This window comes from Cyprinus carpio, chromosome A1 (genome assembly GCF_018340385.1).
Source record: "Cyprinus carpio isolate SPL01 chromosome A1, ASM1834038v1, whole genome shotgun sequence".
Classification (NCBI taxonomy): domain Eukaryota; kingdom Metazoa; phylum Chordata; class Actinopteri; order Cypriniformes; family Cyprinidae; genus Cyprinus; species Cyprinus carpio.
In genome coordinates, this window is record NC_056572.1 from 9,026,684 (window position 1) to 9,050,634 (window position 23,951).

Here is a 23,951-nt window from a genome sequence, read left to right on the forward strand (position 1 = left end):
AAACAGGACCATGGGACACCAGTAAACCAGTGTAAAGGCCAAATAAATCATGCTGTTACCGTCAGAGTTCGGTAAAGATAAACACAAGAAAAGTGAACAAAAATATTTATGAATTGCATTATCATTTTAGAATATAGGGTTTCCATAGCTATTTATAGACTATGTAACTTGGCTGAGTCACGGTAAAGTAGATTCACAGTTGTGGTTCATATTCTGGGATAGAAGAAACTATTTTACCATTTATTCTATCTTTGCACAATTATATGGTTGTTTATGTTTATAAAATATAAAAATGAAAATCTGCTGAAACTTTACTCACCCTCAGTTCATCTCAGATGTAGATGGGTTTGTTTCTTCATGGAAAGAAAGAAATCAATCAATCAATCGATCAATCAATTATTAAGGCGTTCAAACTTTAAGTAATCACTTTTGATCAAAATACTATTCCATTATCTACTATATATAAAATTTAATATTATATATTTTTTTTTTTTGTTTTGTTCTGGTTTGATTTGATTTGTTCTTTTTTCTGTCCTCGATTCAGACATTAATTGTTGAACTGGAGTTTGCGTGTGGATTGCATGTGGATTATTGCGATGTTTTTATCAATTATTTGCTCACATTCTGATGGCACCCATTTCACTGCAGAGGAACCATTGGGGAGCAAGTGATGCAATGCTAAATTTCTCCAAATCTGTTCCAATTAAGAAACAAACTCATCTACATCTTGAAAGGTCTGAGGGTGAGTAAAGTTTTTAGCAAATTTACATTTTTGGTTAAACTGTCCTTTTAAAAAATCTTATCAAGTGGGAAAGTAATGTTAAACATGTTTTACAACACTTTCATTTTCTAAGATTCATTCCCTGTGAATCATAAGGCATTTAAATCAGCAAATGACAAACAAGCATCTTGCATGCATATTCAAGAAATGAGTATAAAATGATCAAAACATAAATACAACTCAGACATACTTAAATTACTAATGCTATACCAATGAGTTAGTGAAGTGCAAGCCTTAACCAATGACTCACTTAAAGCTCACAGTAAGGCTCGGCTCTGCACTGAAGCTGCCTGAACCTCTCACAGTGACAGAGTGATAATTAGGCAGAGCTGTTAGTACATCACAGTGGTTAATACTTCCTCCAACAGACCTAGTCTTACTCTGGACAGCATATCACTGAAAAACTTTATTCTGCATTTTATTTCAGTGTGAAAATGCAGGATGTCTAAAACTTAAAGAGCAGAAATCCAGGAGTCAAGTGGCTTTTTGTCTCGCTCACCAACTAAATTACAGGCCCCATTTAAATTCACGTGTGAGTGTGCAAGTGGCCTTTACACTGAGCTACACAGAAAGCTGTCAATAGGAAGGGTGCAGAAAATACAAATAGATGTTCTGAAAATTAATTAACATGCATGAAAGACCACATGAAAATAAATTCCTGAGTGGAGACAAAAAAAAAAAAAAAAATGTTACTGGCTTACATTTTTTAAGTTTAATCAAATTGGCTGTACACATTATTTCAAATAAAATAAAATAAAACTAACTTGACATTGAATTGATATTTGTATGTCTTAAAAATGACACCAAATTGGGTAATTCATTTAAATGAGTTAAAGTAATGGAAAAAGATATGTTGCCAAGACTTATTGATCATATTATGTTTTACAGTGTGATGCATGAAAGACTAAATGTATACCTTGTATGCAATGCCGGTTACTCTGAATAAAAGCATCTGGCAAATACATAAATCACTTTATATCTAGCACTGTTTTCCTTCCTTGGTTTATGTACTGGATTTCCTGTTGATGCAAGATGTTCAGACAGGACACATTTCTTTTAAAATAGCTAACAGCTTTACATCATAGTCATGAATAATGATTTTCTACTTGTTATTGTCAGTCAGAGGCAGGAGAGACATTCTCATTCTAGAGTGGAGTTGATTGGACAAAAGAGAAAGACTGCAAATTTTAAAATGTGCATTTAAGTTTTCTCAGCTTTCAAAAGCACATGAACTACAGTAGATGCAAAATAGTTTATAGCATTGATTCTAAAAAGCAGAATTTGGAAATTTGAGTTCAAACAATGCAGTTTAATAATTGGGTGAAAATAAATAAATTAATTATTAGTAGGATGAATATATCTGTATGATGGATGTATGTATATATTGTGAATGTGAACACCTCTGAGAAAACCAGTGAATAGAACAATCACCTCTCATATCGGTGGGTTTGATTAATGACCAATCACAGTTCTACCTACAGAAAGGCAAATTGGATATGAATTTAAGTAAAACTGTTGAATCTTTGAAAGAAATGGAGATAAGAATACATTAAATTCAACATGAAATGTTAAATATTTCTATGTAAAACTGGAAATCACTGTAAATCATTTGGCTGAGAGGGTGACGTCAGCCAAATGAAAAGTCATGTCTGACCAAGTTAAAGACGGGAATTTATTTATTTATTTGGAAAAATGTGCACAGATCAATTGTGTAAAATAAGACTAGGAATGTGCATAGTAAAGTAACCAGGGTCAATTTTTGTTTAATGTCGATACATTTAACATATTGCTAATTAGCCAACACAAATTAATGCAGACAGAAAAAAACAAAGAGGGTATATGTTTCCATGTAACCTTTAAAAGTAGATGGTAGAAAATATTTTATTACATATCTTATGGTGATTATCTTCACAGAAGCTTCATTTCCAGACAAATTATGATGCTTGTGTTGATGTGACTACAAGGAAAAATCTATAAAAAGAAAATGAATCAACATTCTAAGCACATACTCACAACAGCACGCGTAATTTATATTTGACTCTGCATTGCAATTATCAGCAAATCTAATTAAATTTCACGTTTCAAACATTTTGGGCAGTGATTCTACAAATTGTGAAGACTTTGATCCAATCTGTGAAACTAGAATCACATTAATTCTAATTTACAAGGCTAATTTAAAAAAAAAAAAAAAAAAAAAAAAAAAAAAAAAAAAAAAATCATTCCTCCGAGACTGTGGTGCAGTAGATTTTTGTATGAGGGCAATACTGATATTCTTTCAAGACAATTTCAACTTCCTCACTACTGCCCGAAACCACTTCACAACGACCGTAGAGACTGGAGTGAATGACCCGTGTAAAAGAACAAGAGCCAGCCAGAACAACTGAGCATTATTACACCGGAGGAAAGCCCCATTGTGCTGGAATTCCTGCTCGGTCTGCAAAAATAAACTACATGACTGAACAACATCAACCCACACAGTTTACATTTTCACATTTTTCACATATTTCGGTTGCAGACAAAGGTTATCTGTCTCTACTGCGCTTGCTTGGACAGTAAACTTGATGTTCCCACTCAGCTGGCAAGTAACAATCAGGTGGCTTGATGAGATTTTAATGAGCTGTCAATCAAAGTCTCTAACATTCTAACCTATCACAGGATGCTAGGATGCTATTTAACATTTCTTATTACCATATAATAAGATGAAATGTGTCTTGAGCAGCAAATCAGCATATTAGAATGAGTTCTGAAGGATCATGTGACACTGAAGACTGGAGTAATGATGCTGAAAATTCAGCTTTGTTTCACATGAATCAATTACATTTTAAAGTACAGCAAACCAGAAAATAATTATTTTAAATTGTAATAATATTTCACAGTTTTACTGTTTTACAGTATTTTTTGATAAAATAACAGTTTGTACATCTTTCCATCTAGAGAAGGCCACCACTCTAAAGCAAGACACGTTTTAGCAGCTCTATCCATGTATAAGAGACAAACAGACAAGGCAAAAACTGAAAAAATACATTCATATACATGCATTATATATGTAACTTTTGATATAGCTTGTGTGTTAGAGTGAATTTAAATACATTACACTGTTCTTCAAACTACTTGGCAGAAGCAAACCTTTTTTACCCAACTTTATTTCCTTAAAACATGGGTCACCAAACTCGGTCCTAGAGGGCCAGTGTCCTGCAGAGTTTAGCTCCAACTTGCCTCAACGCACCTGTATGGAAGATTCAAATATACCTAGTAAGACCTTGATTGGCTGGTTCAGGTGTGTTTGATTAGGGTTGTAGCCAAACTCTGCAGGACACCAGCCCTTCAGGACCAAGTTTGGTGAAACCTGCCTTAAAACTTTAAAACTGTGTTTTTTCCCCATTCTCTTTTTTAATGATTAGGAAATTATTAATAAACATTCAGAAACTTGAGAGGGTTTTGATTAATTTCCCCCATCCCTGAGCACTACACTGCATTAATTTTTGAGATAATCAAAGGAAATGCAGACTTGAGTCCCTATTCTTTTCAGCTCCCAAAATTACCCTGATATGCAAGAGCAACACGAGAAGAGAACTGAGATTACCACGTCTACTAATAAAAAAACAAACAAACAAACAAACAACAACAACAACAACAACAAAAAACAAAAAAACAACCTAAAACAATAGTTTCCAACCTTTTTGGCTTTTTAGCATTTTAATTTAGATTTATATATATATTTATTAAAATACAAATATTTTTGTGCTCAACAACAGAAGGAACTCATTTGTTGTCATTTGTGGCCCCCTTGAAGCCACTGGCTTACCAACTGAAAGTTTTTTTGTTTGTTTGTTTGTTTTTTTCAGCAGAGAAAATTAAAAAATGGTTTATTAACAAAAAACAACAACAACAACAACAAAAAACACTACTTGAAATTAGCGTGTCATAATTTTTTTTTTTTAATGGAAAAGAGTAATTTTTCCAAGTAAAAAGGTACCTGAAACATAAACAAGTTTTAGATTTCTATCATAGCATCCTTTGTGAACTTTTGTGTTCAGTGGACAAACCATTAAAAATCATATTTTCCACACATTTTGTGTAGAAAAAAAGCATGGACTGAGAAAAGGACACATGACCAAAAGCCTTCACAAGATTTTGAGCAGAGAGCACCACTAACCCTCCAACCTCGTTTTCATTTGCATCAAATTAAATGTGCCATTTACTGTGACAAAAAATCTATAATTTGCCCATTGGAGGAGCCTTTCCTTAAAATGCTGGTTAAGACCGTAATGATAATCTCACCTTGAGGAATGACAAGTTGCGGTTTCTTTCAATACTGGTGATCTCCAGATTACCCATGACCACCTCACAGTTTTCGTAGAACTTGCGAAGAGTTTTGTACTGCTGGTCCAAATCCGACAGCGTGCTGAGCTTGTTATCAGTGCCAGGACACACTACAGAGGAGAGAGAGAGAAAGAGAGAGAGAGAGAGAGAGAGAGAGAGAGAGGTAAAGGTAAAGATCAGATGGGTCAAATCAAATAATTCCTTAATGTGGTCTTGCATAAATAACAAGCTTTGAATAACTACAGCTATGAAAGATTAGGAGGACAAAAATTAGGAGGATAGGTAAGAATTACAAAAAAAAAAAAAAGGAAAACCACTGGAAACCTTCCAAGGCAGCATTAGCTTCTCTAAACAATTTGTGCAGTGTTCTTATGTGGATGCTCCAGTATAACACACATTGTGTTAAAAACATAGGTCAGTTCTTCAAGAAAGTAATTAGCAAAATTGCTGAGCGAAAGTTCATGTGCGTTTATGCTTTCACTGACCAGCTTTTGCAACACTAAACATCTGCCATCCTCAACAACCAGATAAAAGAAGCAGTCAGCTTCTCTTTATTATCGCCCAGCTGAACACTGAGGGCTGTATGGCAGGTTTTAATGAAGTATTTGATAAGTGATTGTTCCACTGATCCCAGAGAGTAATCCTTGCTTAGAATCTCAGCGAGGCCAGACTTCATATGGACATCTCAACTCCTTGTTTCTTTGTTTCAGGTTGGAGTGACCCGGTAGGATCTATAATAGGATAATCTGAAGCATATTGCATGGGATTTCATGCATCTTTTTGGTAAAGATAAAGAACAGTGTAAAACTGGAAGATACAACAGACTTTACAAGCTTTGGATTATGCAAGAACAGTTTAGAGCCTACAACTATCTGAACTGGTTAAACTACATTGTACCATTTTTTTTATTTTTTATATATATATATATTTTTTTGTCATATGAATAATTTTCCAGTTGTGTGCCATTATTTCTTCTTTGAAGCTGAGGAGTGTTTTAATATGTTACTCATGCCTAAAGAAAACATGAAATGGGGTTTGCAAATCATTTAACGGTATTCCATGTAAAGCAGAATATTCTTTGGAAAATAAAATAGTACATGACTTAAAGTACACCAACTGTATTGTGAAAATTTCTCATATTTGATGAAATATTAGAAATTACTTTCTTTAGAGTAACACAATACTGTGCACAGTAGGAATGAGGGAATTTTGATTTCAGTTTTGGTTAGATTTTGGGTAGCACTTAATTTTACGGTATTCTTCCTACTATGTAGTTATTATAGTAATTACAACAACTAGGTAGTAACTAGGTACTAACCCTGAACCTACCCCTAAACCTAACCTTAACCATGTAGTTACCTTATACTACCCAGCAGCTACACAGAACTGTAAAATAAAGTGACACCAAATTTTGATTCCAAAATTAATTTTAGAATGAATTTTAGAATGTATGTATGGTGAACATGATTTCACCAAGTACAACATGTCCCTGGATCAACATCCTTGTTGATCCTGGAACAACATTCCTATCAACCAATCAGAATTGAGGGATAACGTTTCAGGAAATATCTGTTTTAGGCTTACAATCAGGGTTAGGTGCTTCTACAGGCTTGTTAATCAGATATCATTTCCCACTGATTTTAGGAAGTAATTAGGTTAGGTAAGGTTAGGTTTAGGTTTAGGGGTAGGGATTGGGTTAAATCCATATTTTTGGGCAGTTATGTTGATCCAGGATCAACAAAAGATTTTGGTCCAGGAACATGTCTTACTTGCCAAAATCACGGCGACCTGGGCTCAGTCAGTGTTTTCACTCAGTGTTTAAAGTTGTTTAGTGTGCGGTGTCTAAAGAATATAAAGCCAGCTGTTACCAGTCGTCCTCATAAAGATTATTTGCAACTAACGTCAGCGACTAATTGCACCTGTTTTCGGATATAAATGGCCTATTAATTTAAATAACACATTAACAAATAATAATACAAATCACAAACATGACATTTCTGAATAAAATAATTTTATACACTTCAGTTATATCTAATATATTTAAGACAATATGATATATATGTGCCTTGAATAGGCAATCTTTGCACATTAACTGTAGAAGGAAGAAATTAATATAAAATAATATTTTAAATGACTTCTGTTTTGGAATAAATAAAGCATAAGTTATAAGATTTTCTCTCTAACTGCTACTCAGGTTTTGTATGTGGACAGGCTGTAGCTACGGTATGTTGTATGTAGATGTTATGATTAAGTGATACAAGTTCACGTCTGTGTTTTGAATTCGTATTAGTTGTGCAGACATACATTAGTGACCTGGCGTGAGGTATTCTTTCTACACAGCTTCCAACTTTATAGTTCAAGTGGCCTATTGTATTCTGTAGCAGTATTTAGGGACTGGGGCTATTGTGAATGGTTTTATGTTATGTTGACAATGGGCACGTTTGTGACGTGATGGAGATGGTAGTTTTGCAATGCATGTCTTCAACTGTGTTCTAGGGTTGCACAAAATCTGTCACTTGGTTAAAGATAAATAGAAATGTAATTTTTTGCTTACTTTTTATGTTAACTGTAGTGCTGTACTGTTTTGAGATGTCCAATGTATATTTCCAGGCTCTGTGTCAAACCAGTGGAGATCTATTGTTTTTGAGTGTACTGTATGTGTGTGTGCTGTTAGCGATGATTTCCAGGGACAGTGATGAGTCTTGGCTGAAGGAGCTGTGAGGGCTAACAGGCACAGGAACAGACAGGCCCCTTTAACCCTGGCAGAGGTGTCAGACTTGACATGCAATTAAATACACCTATTTCCACCTGGGTCCAGCCTGAACCATCTGCTACATCAGCTGGCCCATGCCTGCCGAGCACCACAACGCCAATTATTGTAAACGTGTGTGAGTAGAAAATACATGTCCAATGATTCATGTGAGAATGCTTACTGTATGTGTGCTTGTGTGAAACACATGGTAGGGAATACTCACTGTGTCACTTTTGCATCAGTATTCATGATATAATTTTATATATATATATATATATATATATATATATGTATGTGTGTGTGTGTGTGTGTGTGTGTGTGTGTGTGTGTGTGTGTGTGTGTTTTTACTAGTGGGTGCAGGAAACTATAGTTCATTTATGTAAGTGAGGATATCAAAATAAAGCAAACTTTGACATATTGTATCCAAAAATTCTTCAAACAGTGGACTACCTGTAAAATTTATAAAAATTGGGGACCAAAAATTATTCAGACACTTTGACCTGACCATGTTTTGCTTAAGGGTTATCTAACATTATCAAGATACTCACAGATGAGTTATTGTGATATTTTATTACCATTTTTTTTAACTATAGCAAATAAAGAGATAATTGTAATGAGTGAAATAGACACACACACACACACACACACACATATATATATATATATATATATATATATATATATATATATCTATTATATATATATATATATATATACACATATACATATACATACATATATATACTGTATATTCTTCATATCTTTCACTGTGGTCAACAACCTCAGAAGCATGAAATTGCACTATACTGCACAAGACTGTAATACATTTAAAATGGCCCATTTCATTTTAAGCACATTTAGAAACTATATTTATTATATTATGTTTCCCTTTCATAACTTGAAATGTTTAACAGATGGGTGTAAATGGATGAATATGAAGTGTGTAATATAGATATATGCCCATAGAAACATGCCCATAGATACCTAAATACAAAATTCCCATTAGTAATTTCTCACACAAACATGCACACAGTCATTCCCCACTGTGCACAATTTTTGTGTTTGCTTATTGTACTTAATGTTGTGGGCATGTCTGTCCCACTGACTCCAGGAATTCCTGCATGGAGCCACTGCCAAGAAAAACAATATTAATATGGCCTACTGCTGTGCTGCTCATTGAGGTCTCAACTAATTTATTTCACAGAAAGGAGAGTGGCGGGCAAATGAGGACATCTTTTCTTTAATTTATTGTCACTTCAGTAATGACGTTGTTGGACCATGGAGATCAGGAAGATTTTTGGTGAAACCATATGCTCAGTGTGAGACACAGAAACTCAAGATGTAGAAGAAAATAGTTCTTCATCCATCAAGTTGACAATAGTCTTTGAAACAGACACTTTTAAGAGTTGTTTTGTTTCTTTACCCTGAATATGTTCAAAAATAAGCCCTAAAAGTTTTTGTTTGTTTGTTTGTTACTAAAGTATTCATATTGATGTAGCGGTCTAAAACGGGAATACAAAAATTTGTTCTCTTTCTTATTTCTCTTTTTAACCCTGCATAACATCAAAAATTAAAATGACATTAAAGAATCCCTGATGTCTGAAAGATCCGTGTATGACATTATTAAAAAGCTAACTGAGCACCACACCAGGATTGATGGGCTGACAGATGAAAACATAACTGCTGATTTCATTATAATGCCCTTCATCATCTATTGCTCAAACTTGATGGTACAACATATTTTTCTTAATTTCTCACCAGTGGCAAACCTTTATTGAAGCACCTCATCAATGTCCGTGTCACCTTTACAATAGGCACAAATATTAACTACTACACACTTTGGTTATGTGACCAGAAAGCATATGCACATATTAAGTGACTTGATATGAATCCAATTTAACATCACAATAAGGTCTATTTATACATTTACTTGGAAACAGAAGAAAAAACTGCTATAAGAAATGGGTTTCAATAAATAATGTGGCATCACCATGGTATAGTGAAGGTGTTGGTACAGTGATGGAAGCACAGTACTTAGGTATTCATACAATATGGTAATATGAATAAATACTAAGTAATTAAACAATATATTTACATTATAATTAAACATTAATAACATAATATTATATAAAACAAGTTTGACTCCTAACCCTAAGGTTGTGGGTTCGAGTCTTGGGCCTGCAATACATGACAGAGGTGCCCTTGAGCAAGGCACCAAACCCCCAACTGCTCCCCGGGCGCCACAGCATAAATGGCTGCCCACTGCTCCAGGTGTGTGTTCACGGTGTGTGTATGTATATGTATATATTTACATATAACATATAACATACCCAAATACAATATGTATCATCATTCCCACAATGTAAAGTTCACAAATGGCTACTGTGAATCACTATAATTTCTTTAATATAAAACCTTTCTTTAATTAGATTGATTAGCACGTTCGTTTGGATTTTCTCAGTGGGCAGCAAGGCATGACCTGCTGCTGAGACACAGGTAGAAGTGATTTTTTTTTAGCAGACATAGGATTTAATGACTCGTCCCAGACAATTTTCTGCTGTCATTCTCTCCTTCTAACCCTGAAAAAAAGTTTTGCACTTAATGTAGCAGGAACAGCTCATATCACCTGAGCCTGTAGACTGGATACGGATAAACAGTTTAACAGGATATGCTTATATTCTTGATGAATGCTGATGCATGCACTGAGTATGTGAAATATAATGTATCATCTAAAGAAGTCACAAGCAATTCCAATGTAAAAACTGATTTTTAAAAGCTAAAAGTTATTTGAGTATATGATTTATAAGAAAAACAAAATCTTAAAAATTTCCCTGACATGCTGTTTCTTTGTAATCATTTGTGAAATAAGTTTCTGAGTGAGATAATAATAATTCCTTACATTTATATAGGGCTTTTCTGGGCACTCAAAGCGCTTTACATAGAAAGGGGTAATCTCCTTAACCACCACCAATCCATAATACTGAATTACCAGAAATTTACTATCATTTCTGAGTGAAAACTCTTTCAAAGTCAGTCCTATTTTTCAGCGTAGTCATTATAAGGTATTTAAAGGAATATGCTGAGATATTTAGAATATCCATATTTTACATAATTATATATTTCTTGCTCTACGCCTACGTCATCTGCTGAAATGCCACTCTCTCATGAACAAGCATGCAACAGTTAGCAGAAGCTAACTATTCGTCTTAAAAGAAGAAAGTCATATACACCTAGGATGGCTTAGGAATGGGTGGAATTGTTCATTTATATGTGTTTTTGGTTTTTTTTAATTGAATATGGTTGAATCTGTTTGTACTATGTTTATTATATTGATTTTTTTTCTTTATTGTGTGAGTTATGGGAGAAGTTGGAGCGCTGTTTACAAGCAAAAACAGTCCAAAACAGTTTTAAATAAATATGTTGGTGGATTTTGATGTGAGAGCACAACAGGGAATTTACTTTTTCACTACAAGAAGAGTTATTATGGATTATGGACTAGTATTTGGCCAGAAATAATGGTTGGAAATTAAAATCCTTAATGATGGATTTACTTACAAACAAGCTGTTTTTCACTTCACAAAATGTTAATTGATGTGGATTACTGTGACGTTTTTGTCAGTTGTTTGGACTCTCATTCTGACGGCACCCATTCACTGCAGAGGATCCACTGGTGAGCAAGTGATGTAATGCAAAATTTCTTCAAACTGATGAAGAAACAAACTCATCTACAATTCGGATGGCTCCAAGTGCTATCCATTCCCTTTCTATAAAACCTTCTGTACAACCTTAACACTTATTAGCATGAAATTGGGTTAATCTTTAAAAATTGTTATCATATTTTTAAACATTTATTTGGTTTAAATGATGTGGCATGCTTGCAATATTATCTTTTAGAGATATTTCAACACGCAACAAAGAAATGAAATTGAACTTTAATTTAGTTCTGTCACAAAACATCTTGATAAATAAGTGTTATTTAGAGGAGCCTGATAGTAACTGAGGATATGCTGATTCTTGATAAAGACTCAGCTACTGTGTATTGATGAATTTGGAGTGTTTTCATTTAATGAACAGCATTTCTGAGCCTTTGACTGAACTCAAGCTGTGATGCCTTGCAGATATTGAAATTATCATTCATTCCATGTCGATAATCTTCATATAGGATAATACAGTATGTGCTTCATTTTCCAATGCACTTCTCATACATGGTATTCAATATTTTGGAATACTAAATATAGCCAACCACATATAAAACAAATGGATAAAAACTTCAATATGAACGTATTAACTTCAATTCAGGTCAATAACAGTGTGAATGATACAAAGTTAATAAATCATGAAAAATTCAATTCGGCTACAGGGCCTGCAAGGATCATAATAGATCATTTGCACGTGTTTCTAAGTCTTGCCAATTTAAACATTCAAGCATTTTAAACCATTCAAGTGCATGAGGCAAAAGAGAACTCAATTGGCTGCTCATGCACTGTTTTCTATGTGCACCCACACTCAAAGAACCACATCTCAGACAGCACACAAACACAGAATTGATTCTTCTTTCGCATTTCCTTGCACTTGATCGGACACATAAACACAAAACTATCTCAAAATACCCATCTCGACAATCATTCTTGTAAACACAGTCAGTTATGTCTTAAGTGAAAGAGCTGTGAAAGAAATCAGGGCCTGTATTCACAAAACATTTTATCTTACCACTAAGAGATCTAAACAGCAGTGAAAGTTTTTAGTTAAGAGTTTTTTTCTTAAAACCTATTCATTAATGCATTAATGTTTTAATTTATTGTAATGTCATAATTTATTGTTACACAAGTGCTTTCTGTTTTTGATTTAAGAAATGAAATCTGCGACAGTGACTCATCCCCGCAGCACCTGTACGCATGTTTCATATGGATAACATAATGTGAGAATATTTGTTTTCGGTTTGAATTGATTCATTTAAAAGTTTCACTCTCTATTGATATAATTTTCATGTCTGTAATAAGGCAAGCATACACAGAGTTTTGAAGAGACACGCTAAAGTTCACAGAGTCCAAGATGGCAGAAAGCGCATCACGTTTGCTTTAATTATTTTACAAAAGCGCAACAATTCTTTGCTATTCTGAGTGCACACGAATAGATGTAGAGTCTTTACAGATACAAAAGATGCATTACTCTTATCTGTATGACTAAAAATGACTCCACACTAGAACACTTACAGTACATTAGATTGAGATGCCATGCAAAGTTGCTACTACATACATATCTCAGATGATACGCCATATTTGAGGTTGGTCTTAGTGACTTAGGAGTGCTCTTGACTACTCCTAACGTTTCACAGATTTAAGAGCTAATTTTAGTGCAAAAATGCTTTGTGAAATACTCTTAGAGCAAAAATTTAGGAGTCCTAAACTTAGGGCTGACACGCCCACTATTTTTGAGATGTTCTCCTAAATTGGCAAGGTAGAAGCTACTTTAAGCCTCAAGATGTTTTGTGAATACGGGCCCTGATTTGTATCATTATACTGGATTTGTGCAGTTGGTCTTAAAGGGACAACAGCCTATAATTACCTGCTGCTGTTTGTCAATGTTAAACGAACAACAAAACAGAGCTTTTAACAAATATTCATCTGTATTTAATTTATACAATGAAAACTATGCAGTGTAATTTACACTTAATTATTTATGTGCTTGAAAAATAATGTTAGATCTCACTTTATTAATAATATATATATTTACTTTTTAGCTTTGTTATATTTTATCTATGCTTATAATTTGTTTATTTGTTCTTATTTTATTACTGATGGTTCATTTGTCTTTAATAATGTTTGACCTTTATTAGTTATATTACCGTTTTTTTTTTTTTTTTTTTTTTTTTTTTTTTTTTTTTTTTTTTTTTTTTTCTGTGGTATCGAAGAATTACTTAAAGTGTTTGTTGAATAATATAATATATATACAGGTGCATCTCAGTTTGTTAAATGTGTAGCCAAAATCATCAAAATTAAAAGAACCAAAGACTTAAACTTCTTCAATCTGTGTGCATTGAATTTATTTAATACACGAGTTTCACAATTTGAGTTGAATTACTGAAATAAATGAACTTTTCCACGACATTCTAATTTATTGAGATGCACCTATATACATACTGTATGTACATACATCCAAAAAAAATATTTAATCTGTGACTTAAAACCCATAATATGATCAAAACCATGAGATCTGTCACCCATTGTACCCCTACACTCTTGACCTCTTATTTGAAGAAAAAACACAATCACTGAAGTTTTTGATCAAGCTGATTTGTCAACAGTGAATGTTTTTTTTTTTTTTTTTTTTTTTTTTTTCGTTGTGTTTAAATTAATTTTTTGCTAATGAATTATGGGGATTTTTTAATTTTGTTTTTGATGTTTTGTGAGACATGTGCTGAAAAGACAATAGTGTCTCTTATATGGTTTTCTTCATTGTGAAATAATGCTTCTGTTCAGTTACCTGAATATCTGATTACTGTGAGGTGCCATAAAGCACTTTTAGATAATCCTTTGAAAATCAGACTCCTGCTTTGATTTCCAAATCCATTATGTCATTTAGTAGAAGATTAAGGCCATTGAGAACAAGATAAAATCAAAAGCAGCGACCATAATGCTTTTCTTACATGGCTGTTACTTTTCTAAAAGATGTAATTTACCTGCAAATCACACATTATAGTTTTTTTTTGGGTGGGAGGGTTACTATAAAATATCCCATACCTCATCATGGGATACTTCAGCATAACAACTGCACAATGTGATGCCATTAAAGTGTGGATTATAATGAGTAAATTAACAGAAATAAACTTGTGTTGATACTGCCCAGTAAAAGAGCTACACAGTATGCTGCACTTACAGTTCAATGTATTCTAAGTCTTTCATTTCTTGTGGATCTTGTAGAAAATGTCCTATGAGTTAGTCAACTGCTGTTCTTTGCCTCTGATCTCTCAATACCTCTTCATACCAATACATGAGGATAATATTCAGTGTTGGGCAAAATCCAAACCACAATTAGACTCCTAAATAATTCCATTGATTGGCCGAAATAATTTTCTGAGGGTAATCTCGTCTCAATATCTCTCTCTCTCTCTCTCTCTCTCTCTCTCTTCACCTCTCTCTCTCTCTCTCTCTCTCTCTCGCTCTCTCTCTCTCATCTATATATATATATATATATATATATATATATATATATATATATGTTTGCATGTATGTGTGTGTGTGAGAGAGATAGCTGATCAACAATTATCCCTTTAAAGTTTGGCACTGGCATCATTGAATAAAGAGATTTTCTCCTGCATGTGCAAGGTTTCATACTAATAAAACATTATGAGCTTTATGACTTGACCTGGACGTCTGACCTTAAACCATGAATCAATAAATACAGAATGGGAGTGAATGAGTGGCGAAGCTCCAAACTACAGAGTCTCTGATATATGGTTATTACAGCGAGAGGCAATAATGAACTCAATGGACTGAGAGTAATGACTCTTTTCACTATCATTCATTGACTGACATTAAAACTTTGACACTGCCTTCACTTCTATTACCCCAAGTTCAGCACATTACAGAGGGAGAGGGCAATATAATCATAAGTTTGTCACAGGTGGGTATGCGAACACCTAGAGTCAAAATCAATCCTTTCCTAAAGTCAAAATCAATCCTTTCCTTAATCTGTAATACTTTCAGTTTTGCAAATGAAATCACACAGATAAAAGTTTAGTATATTATACACAGAAAAAAATAAAATAATAATAATAATAATAAATAAAAAATCAGCAAAAAATAAAAATCATTAATTTTAATAAAGTACCTTGTGCCCTATTTAAATATATATAAAATTATTCAAATTATATACATATATATATATATATATATAATATATATATATATATATATATATATATATATATTATATATATATATATATATATATAAAACAGTGTATAATCATGTTAATTTATATATATATATATATATAGTATATATATATATATATATATATATATATATATATATATATATATATATATATATATATATATACAGTACAGACCAAAAGTTTGGAAACATTACCATTTTTAATGTTTTTGAAAGAAGTCTCTTCTGCTCATCGAGCCTGCATTTATTTGATCAAAAATACAGAAAAAACAGTAATATTGTGAAATATTATTACAACTTAAAATAATAGTTTTCTATTTGCATATACTTTAAAAAAAAAAAATTCTTCCTGTGATGCAAAGCTGAATTTTCAGCATCATTACTCCAGCCTTCAGTGTCACATGTAACATCCAGTCTATCACATGATCATTTAGAAATCATTCTAATATTCTGATTTATTATGAGTGTTGGAAACAGTTCTGCTGTCTAATATATTTGATGAATAAAAGGTTAAAAAGAACTGCATTTATTCAAAATAAAAAAAAAATTCTAATAATATATATTCTAATAATTTATCAATTTAACACATCCTTGCTGAATAAAAGTATTGATTTTATTTAAAAAAAAGAAAGAAAAAAAAATTACTGACCCCAAATTACTGACCAGTAGTGTATATTGTTATTACAAAATATTTATATTTTAAAAACATAGCTTTTTTTTTTTTTTTTTTTTTTTTTTTTTTTACTTTTTATTCATCAAAGTATCCTAAAAAAGTATCACATGTTCTGAAAAAATATTAAGCAGCAGAACTGTTTCCAACTTTGTTAATGAATCATCATATTAGAATGATTTCTAAAGGATCATGTGATAATGATCCTAAAAATTCAGTTTTTGAATCACAGAAATAAATGATAATTTAAAGTATAATGAATTTAAAAACAATTATTTTTAAATTGTAATAATATATCACAATATTACATTTTTTTCTGTATTTTTGATCAAATAAATGAAGGCTTGATGAGCAGAAGAAACTTCTTTCAAAAACATTAAAAATAGTAATGTTTCCAAAACTTTTGGTCTGTACTATATATATATATATATATACATATATATACATATATATATATATATATATATATATATATATATATATATATAATATATATATATATATATTTATATGCCATCACTGAAATAAATTACATTTTTAAATATGTTAAAATAGAAAACTGTTATTCTAAATTTTAATAATATTATACAATATTACTGTTTTTACTGTATTTTTCATCAAATAAATGCAGCCACGGTGAGCATATTCTTTAAAAAAAAAAACTTTATTTTTAAGAATTATATTCTTTAAAAAAAGTTTTAATTATTTCAAATGTGCATGTGTGGAAATGTGATTTAGTATACAAAATGTACAGTTTGGAATCTTTCTTAGAAAAATACTCTGTGAAGGACACTTTGCAGGACACTCTCAGGTGACTGGAACGTACCCTGTCAGTTCAGAACAGCAGGAAGTAGGTCAGTAATAGAAAGACCTCCTCAGCAAATCAGAAACTTATGATTCACACTTATGATTACTAATCAGCACACCTGGGGTACTGAACAACTCCAACTACTAGTTCTAATGCATTTTTCCTACAAGAAAAAAAAAAAAGTGTAGTCTAACTGTGCAGTTGTCAGGCAGTTTGAATTCATTAATAATCAGTAGAAGACTACAGATATATCCAGGTTTACACCGTTAAGCACTCTAGATGAATCAGGATAATGAATAAAATACACACATCACAACTGATTGCATTAAACTTTTGGTCCACACAAAATCTGCAATAGAATGAAATATTATTTGTGCCCCATAGATGAAGCTCTTGCAGTGAACTAATGAGATGTCAGCTACAAAAATTATGTATTAATTTCTTAAATGTGAGAGACTGATAGTCTCTCAACATCCTTACGTTGCAATGACCTTTACTAGATTGAAAGGAAATTTCATTGAGATGGTTTGAAAATGTACTCCAGTCTCCTGCCTACCAATCACTGCATAAACGGTGTATTCAAAAGAGAAGAAGAGAGAGATAGAGAGAGAGAGAGAGAGAGAGAGAGAGAGAGAGATCTAGATTATCTAGATATTTCCTCCTCCATCGGATAGAAAGATCACAACTGGGATCTTTTTAATAGGGATGTGCCCGAATAGTGAATCCAAATTCGGAAAGGCACAGAAAGCGAATAAGATTTTATAATGTTCTTAGGAGGATATGGTGAGATGGTTGGTTGCTGTAGCCTGTTGCATTACCGCACATAAATTTCAATTACCACATAAACAGAGTAAGAAAAGATCACATTTGCAGATCCTGAGCACCACTGACAAAAATCTAATCTTGTGAAATGTGTGGTAAGTACTGCCACTCATATACTGTACACTCGTATACACACAAAGTCTGTGTGATCGTGAATCTAATCAGTGAAAGAAAAAAGCGAGTGCACATTCAAAAGTGATTTCAATGCCCCACATATTAATAGCGTCTTCCTGATGCCCGCAATTTAGCTACAGTATAATTACCCAATGATATACTTGCTAGAGAAATCACTGAAATATTTTTTTTCTCCCATCTTGTATTTATTCCCTTTAGGACTTCCGTAGAACACATTATTCATTTTCTGTGCCTTTCCGAATTCGGATTTACTATTCTGACATATCCCTACTTTTTAATGTCTAAACTGTTTCCAATCAAAGCTGTCTTTTGCATAAATCTCCAGTACCTCATGAGAAAAAGCCTGTCAAGTTTCAGAAGAGATCTCAACAAACTGTGCTCACATTTGCTAAAATACCAAGCTCAATTTTTAATGTCTAGCTAAAATATTTATTATCAAATTTTTCTTATAACAGATTTTTTGAGATATGAGATGGTCATTAATTTTACAGCTCTACACTTGGTGCCCTTTTTTCCCCACCACAAAACTCAAGTGTTCCATTCGAGGCAGGATCAACCACTGCTTCATTGTCACCCCAAAGCCTTGTCTTTGAGCCAATCACCTAGTGCTGGATTTTACATTTCTTAATAATAAATTATACTCATTTTCATATCAATATCAATTCTTTCTGACCTACACCATAATTGTGTAGTTACTAACAGGGGCTAGTCCTGCTGAAAGTCTTGGCTATTAATAAATAAGCACTAAGTGTTCAACCATGTATATTACTCATATTATGCATGATATCCTGATATGTGAAGGCCAAGAGTTTGCGGTTGCTCTGAGCACAGATGAGTGTGATGGTGTACTATTCTCCCAAACAGTTAATATTCTATGTGATGTTTCTGGAGTTTGTCGTGTCCATGGTTCGGCGAGCTGCTTATGCACACAGGAGGCTGCCTCTCATTAGGGGAGTGCAGGAGACAGGTAGATTAAAATTCATTGGTGTATGATGTGGTAATCTCCACACATTCACAAAGCCCAGAGAAAGTGGGAGGCTGCTGTCAAAACAGATACAGACCAACACTGAGTCTGTCCCATTTATCAGCTTGCTACTACAGCCATATCGGCTGAGGGCTGAACCCAAGGGCCCTGACTCTGACTCTGACTAGAGAGCAGGAAGTTGAAAGCTGCTGGGTTAGTCAGTTAGCAGTGTGAACCGTGAAACCATTCACAAGAATTATGGATATAAATGGATGACATTTAAGGCTGTAATTAAACCTTTTTAACTTTGGTTTTAAGACTTGAAACTTCTTTGGACTGCAGCTAAAGAAGTCGTCTTATGTTAGTTTTTGATACAGACCAGGATCCATATCCAACCACACAAGATAACAGGCGATGAACATTGATTTAAAAATTCTGTCTGAAACAAGCAAGCTGATAATTATTTTCAGTAATAGATGGCAAGTAGAATTGAATACTATAAAAGTAAAGGACAGACACACAAATATGAAAACCAATCAATTTAAATTTTACATTACATTATAAAGTACAGTATGAAAATAGATGTATTTTGAGAATTGTTAAAGATTACATTTAATAGTGTTATTAAATTATTAGTGTTTATTTTAAAAGATAACATTTGAGTGTTAGATAATGGCAAAAGTAATCTAAATATGAAGAAGGAGGAACAACATCCAATATCAATTACGATAAAAAATATGGTATTGACATATATTGTGCATCCTTATTGTAAAATAGATGAATGCCTCTTCTAAATCCGTGTTTCTCCAGTAGAACACAAATGGAAATTTTTAATTCAAACGGTTGCAGTCTGTCAGTCATATAATGTAAGTGGATGGAAATCATGGCTTTGAGAGTCATAAAACACACACAAACAAAACCAAGTTAAACCCTGTGGCTTGTGACGATAAACTGATGTCTAAAGAAACAAAACGATTGGTCTGTGCAAGAAACTGAACAGTATTTATACCGTTTTTTACCTCTAATTTTCACCGCAATGTCTGAACTGTCCAGATCGCGTTCGCGTCTTCTTCTTCAGCCTGCGCCTGAGGTGTCTCCTTCTTCTTGCTTTATGGCAGATCTTAGACTTACAGTATACGTGCATTACTGCCACCTATCTCCAGGATTTTGCGAGTCTGCGATTGCTGAATTTTTCGTGAAATCAAGCAAACTGCAATTTTTGCAAAAGCTTGCAAATTTTCATAAATGCTGCAGATTTTGGTCTTAGATGCATCCCATAACGTCATCGCAACGCGCGTTCAGTCAAAGAAAAGTTGATTCTTAGTTCCAAAAATGGAATGAACAGCCTTGCATTCTCATCATGACCAACTTACAAGAGCTACATTGGATAAATGAACCGAAACGAATCCGCACTACTCATTTGTAGACCGTTTATCTGCGCGGGCCGGAGCCGATCACGGGACACCGATATACACAGTGCTGGGAGATACAGTAAAGAAAGCAGTCGAATTTGTCATGGAATCAATAAGTTTTTTAAATGCTTCACACAACTTTTCCAAGCACTTCAAAGCTTTAAGTATTACTGAATTTGAAAGTTATTTTAATGTGATAATATTTGTTCATCCTTCATAGGTTGCCCCCTATGTATAAAACTAAAAATTCATAATTTCGTAACGAATGAAAGCAAACACTTATAAAAAATAAAAATAAAAAATACTACTAGAACATGGCTGCAGAGAAGTACTTATAGGCCATTTCCACTCCCTAATATATATATATATATATATATATATATATATATATATATATATATATATATATATATATATATATATATATATATAAAATTATATTTAGAAATTATGAATGACAGTAATAAAAGTTAACTTTATCTGCATCTAAACTACCCAGACAGTGCAAGTTCATCTGTAAGGCGTCTGCTAAAGATCTGGGAAACATCTGCTGTGTACACTGATATCGTCTCAAAAGCAGTTTTACATGCATTCTAATAAATTTCTATTTGACATCTGACAGGAAACATCTTAGAGACATATGAGCAAGCACTCTTAAAAATACATCTTGCATATGTAAATGCTGACATCAAATAGACATCTCTGAGATGTACATGTGTGATTAGGGTGAGTGCTTTACTGTCAGGTACTGGAGCCACCTTCTGTAGAACTTAATGGCACTGGTGTCCTCAAATGTTAGTCTGGAGCCCTACAATGTTTCTTGAAGTCAGAAAAGTCATAATAGTGTTAGAAGAATGTTTTCTGTGGTATATTTTCACTGCAAAACAATAAGAAATGGCAAATTTTGAGAAAAGACGAAAAAAAAATCAGAAAAAAAAGTTCAGTGAAATCCTGGAGGGACTGGTCAATGGTCCATTTGAGAGATAGGTGGCGGTAATGCAATTTTTCTGTTCCTGAATCCTGAAGAAAATTCACAATTTTCACAAAAATATTAAGCAGCAAGACTGTTTTCAATATTGATTTGTCAATAATAAGAAATGTTTCTTGAGCACCAAATCATCGTATTGGAATGAGTTCAAGGATAATGTGACACTGAAAACTGGAGTAAAGATGCTGAAAAATCAGCTTTACATCACAGAAAAAAAGAAGACATTTGACAATATATTCAAATACAAAACAGCCATTTTAATTGGAATAATATTTCACAATATCACAGTTTTACTGTAATTTTGATTAAATAAATGTAGCCTTGCTGACTATAAAATACTTTTTTCAAAAGAATTAAACAATCTTTGTGATCCCAAACTTTTTAACCATCTAAAACAATGTTGAAACTCATGTCTCCTTAGCTATCAAAGAGTAACTCTGAAGCAATTACAGTTTCCTCTGCAACCTGTCCTCACAAGTGGACCTGGTTTTATGAGAGAAAGAACAGAACTGTCAGTATAATTCATTATTTTACTCATGGATTCATCTGCAACCAGCTGAAAACCTGGAGAGGCTATAAAACAGTGGCGAGTCCTTATGACCATATTGGACTTTATATAAAAAACAAGTAAAAGCAATACAAGAAAAAAAAAGTTTAAAAAGTCAAGTTAGGATATTTCATGCATCAGTTTGTGCTGATAAATATGACAATTTTCACTGCATTGCTCCGGACCTTGAGAAAATAACTTAAATATTTATGGGATGGCCATGGATGAATTTACGTTTTATGTCAATCATCAAGGTTGATGTTCGCTTTGCATAAAAAGTTTTCATAGCCATTCAATAACAAGTATATCCCAACCTTCAACCAAAGTTCTCTGAGGCATCCGAATGTACTACTGTCTTAACCACAATTTTAATGCCCCTTATGTTGTAGGATGGTTACATCACTCATCACATGCTGTCTTTGTTGGTCCATAACCTCATGAAAATATGTAATGAGTGCCAAAACCACAAATGAAAATGTTTGTATTTTTTTAGTTTAATCTGTAGCGTGAACCAGACAAATTAAAGATTCGATCGGGAGCCTGGTTGAAACATGAGCCGAATTCCACAGAAAGGCAGGATGTTGTAAATCAACTCCCAGCACCACAGTCTGATAACCGACCAACTCTTCCACAGAACAGCTTTCAACATTAACACCATTAGAACAATTATTGACAATTTCAATTCGAAGAAGAGATTGTCTAATTTGGGGCAAGTAATCGAAGAGATGGACAGTCTGACACTCACATGTAAAGCCATGACAGAGAAAACAAGATCGTTGGATTGACTTCCCCCCACCTAGCAAAAACCCAGACTGAAATTCCTAAGGAGACCTGTTAACCCCCTCTGGTCTCCACAGGACATATCCTTACTCCCCAGAATGGCACAGAGAATGCCTTCCAATGCATATATGCACCAAAATGAACTCAAAAAAGACTTCTAAATGGATATCAGTCCATTGCTCAACTCCATATCATACATGTAACCCCCACATTTGATTATAATGTTTCTAATCACTTCTTGTGTATGTCTTTTTAAATAACTCTTGAATAGCTTAAGGGATCATATTCATGTTTAGTATGTGTGTGTCTCGAATCTTCTGGCTTGAAAGGTTTCTGACCATCAGTTATTTGTCAAATGTATCATATTCTTGTTATAGGAATCATGTCCAAATTATACCCTGCAAGAGCGGGAAAATTCGGACCTCGTGCTTGATAAGATAACATATGATTTATGAATGGGTGGGACAGACAATGCAACACCCTGAGAAAAGACAGTATCTAATTGGTCAAGACAACATTTGAGGTGTGGCCAAAATGCCAGTTTAAATACTCAGGACACCATCAAATTATGCTTTTAGCTTTGCTTGTAGTTTAAGCTTTTAGTCATGTTTTTAGCGTTTAGCTTTTAGCTTTGAGCTTTCGTTTAGCTTTTGCTATCAGTCAGTCATGCCTTTGCTTTTAGCCTTTGCTTTTTAGCTTTAGCTTTTAGTCATGCTTTGTCATCACTTTTAGCGTTCTTCGAGCACTGTTCCAGCATGCTTCGGCCTTCACGCCTGCTGCTACTTAGACGTTGTGAGGAGAAACAACCTAGTCTCGTCAAACTTTAGTTCTGTTCTTTTACTTTAGTTTCTTTTCTTTTCCGTTTGAGAGTTCGTGTTCTGAGTTAAGTTTTGTAACGCCGTGTCTCCGAGTCTGACCTCGAGTGCCCGTTCAACTTCAGCCAGCCCCACAACTCCGCATCTTCAGCCAACGCCCAACCACGGGCTTCCCAAGACGTCACTTCAACGACTACTGAACTTCCAGCCAATCAGCAACTTCGGGAAACCCCCTTTTCAGCGACAACAAAGGGAA

At 33.5% G+C, this 23,951-nt stretch overlaps 1 protein-coding gene across 1 annotated transcript in view; it reads right to left on the reverse strand.

Annotated features, from left to right (window-relative positions):
• The window catches only part of LOC109064184 (receptor tyrosine-protein kinase erbB-4-like), a 187,273-nt gene that overhangs the window by 85,206 nt on the left and 78,116 nt on the right, over positions 1-23,951 (reverse strand). The window contains exon 2 of the mRNA XM_042741326.1: positions 5,063-5,214. Coding sequence (XP_042597260.1) covers positions 5,063-5,214 — 152 coding nt within the window. The remainder of the gene's footprint in view (positions 1-5,062; positions 5,215-23,951) is intronic.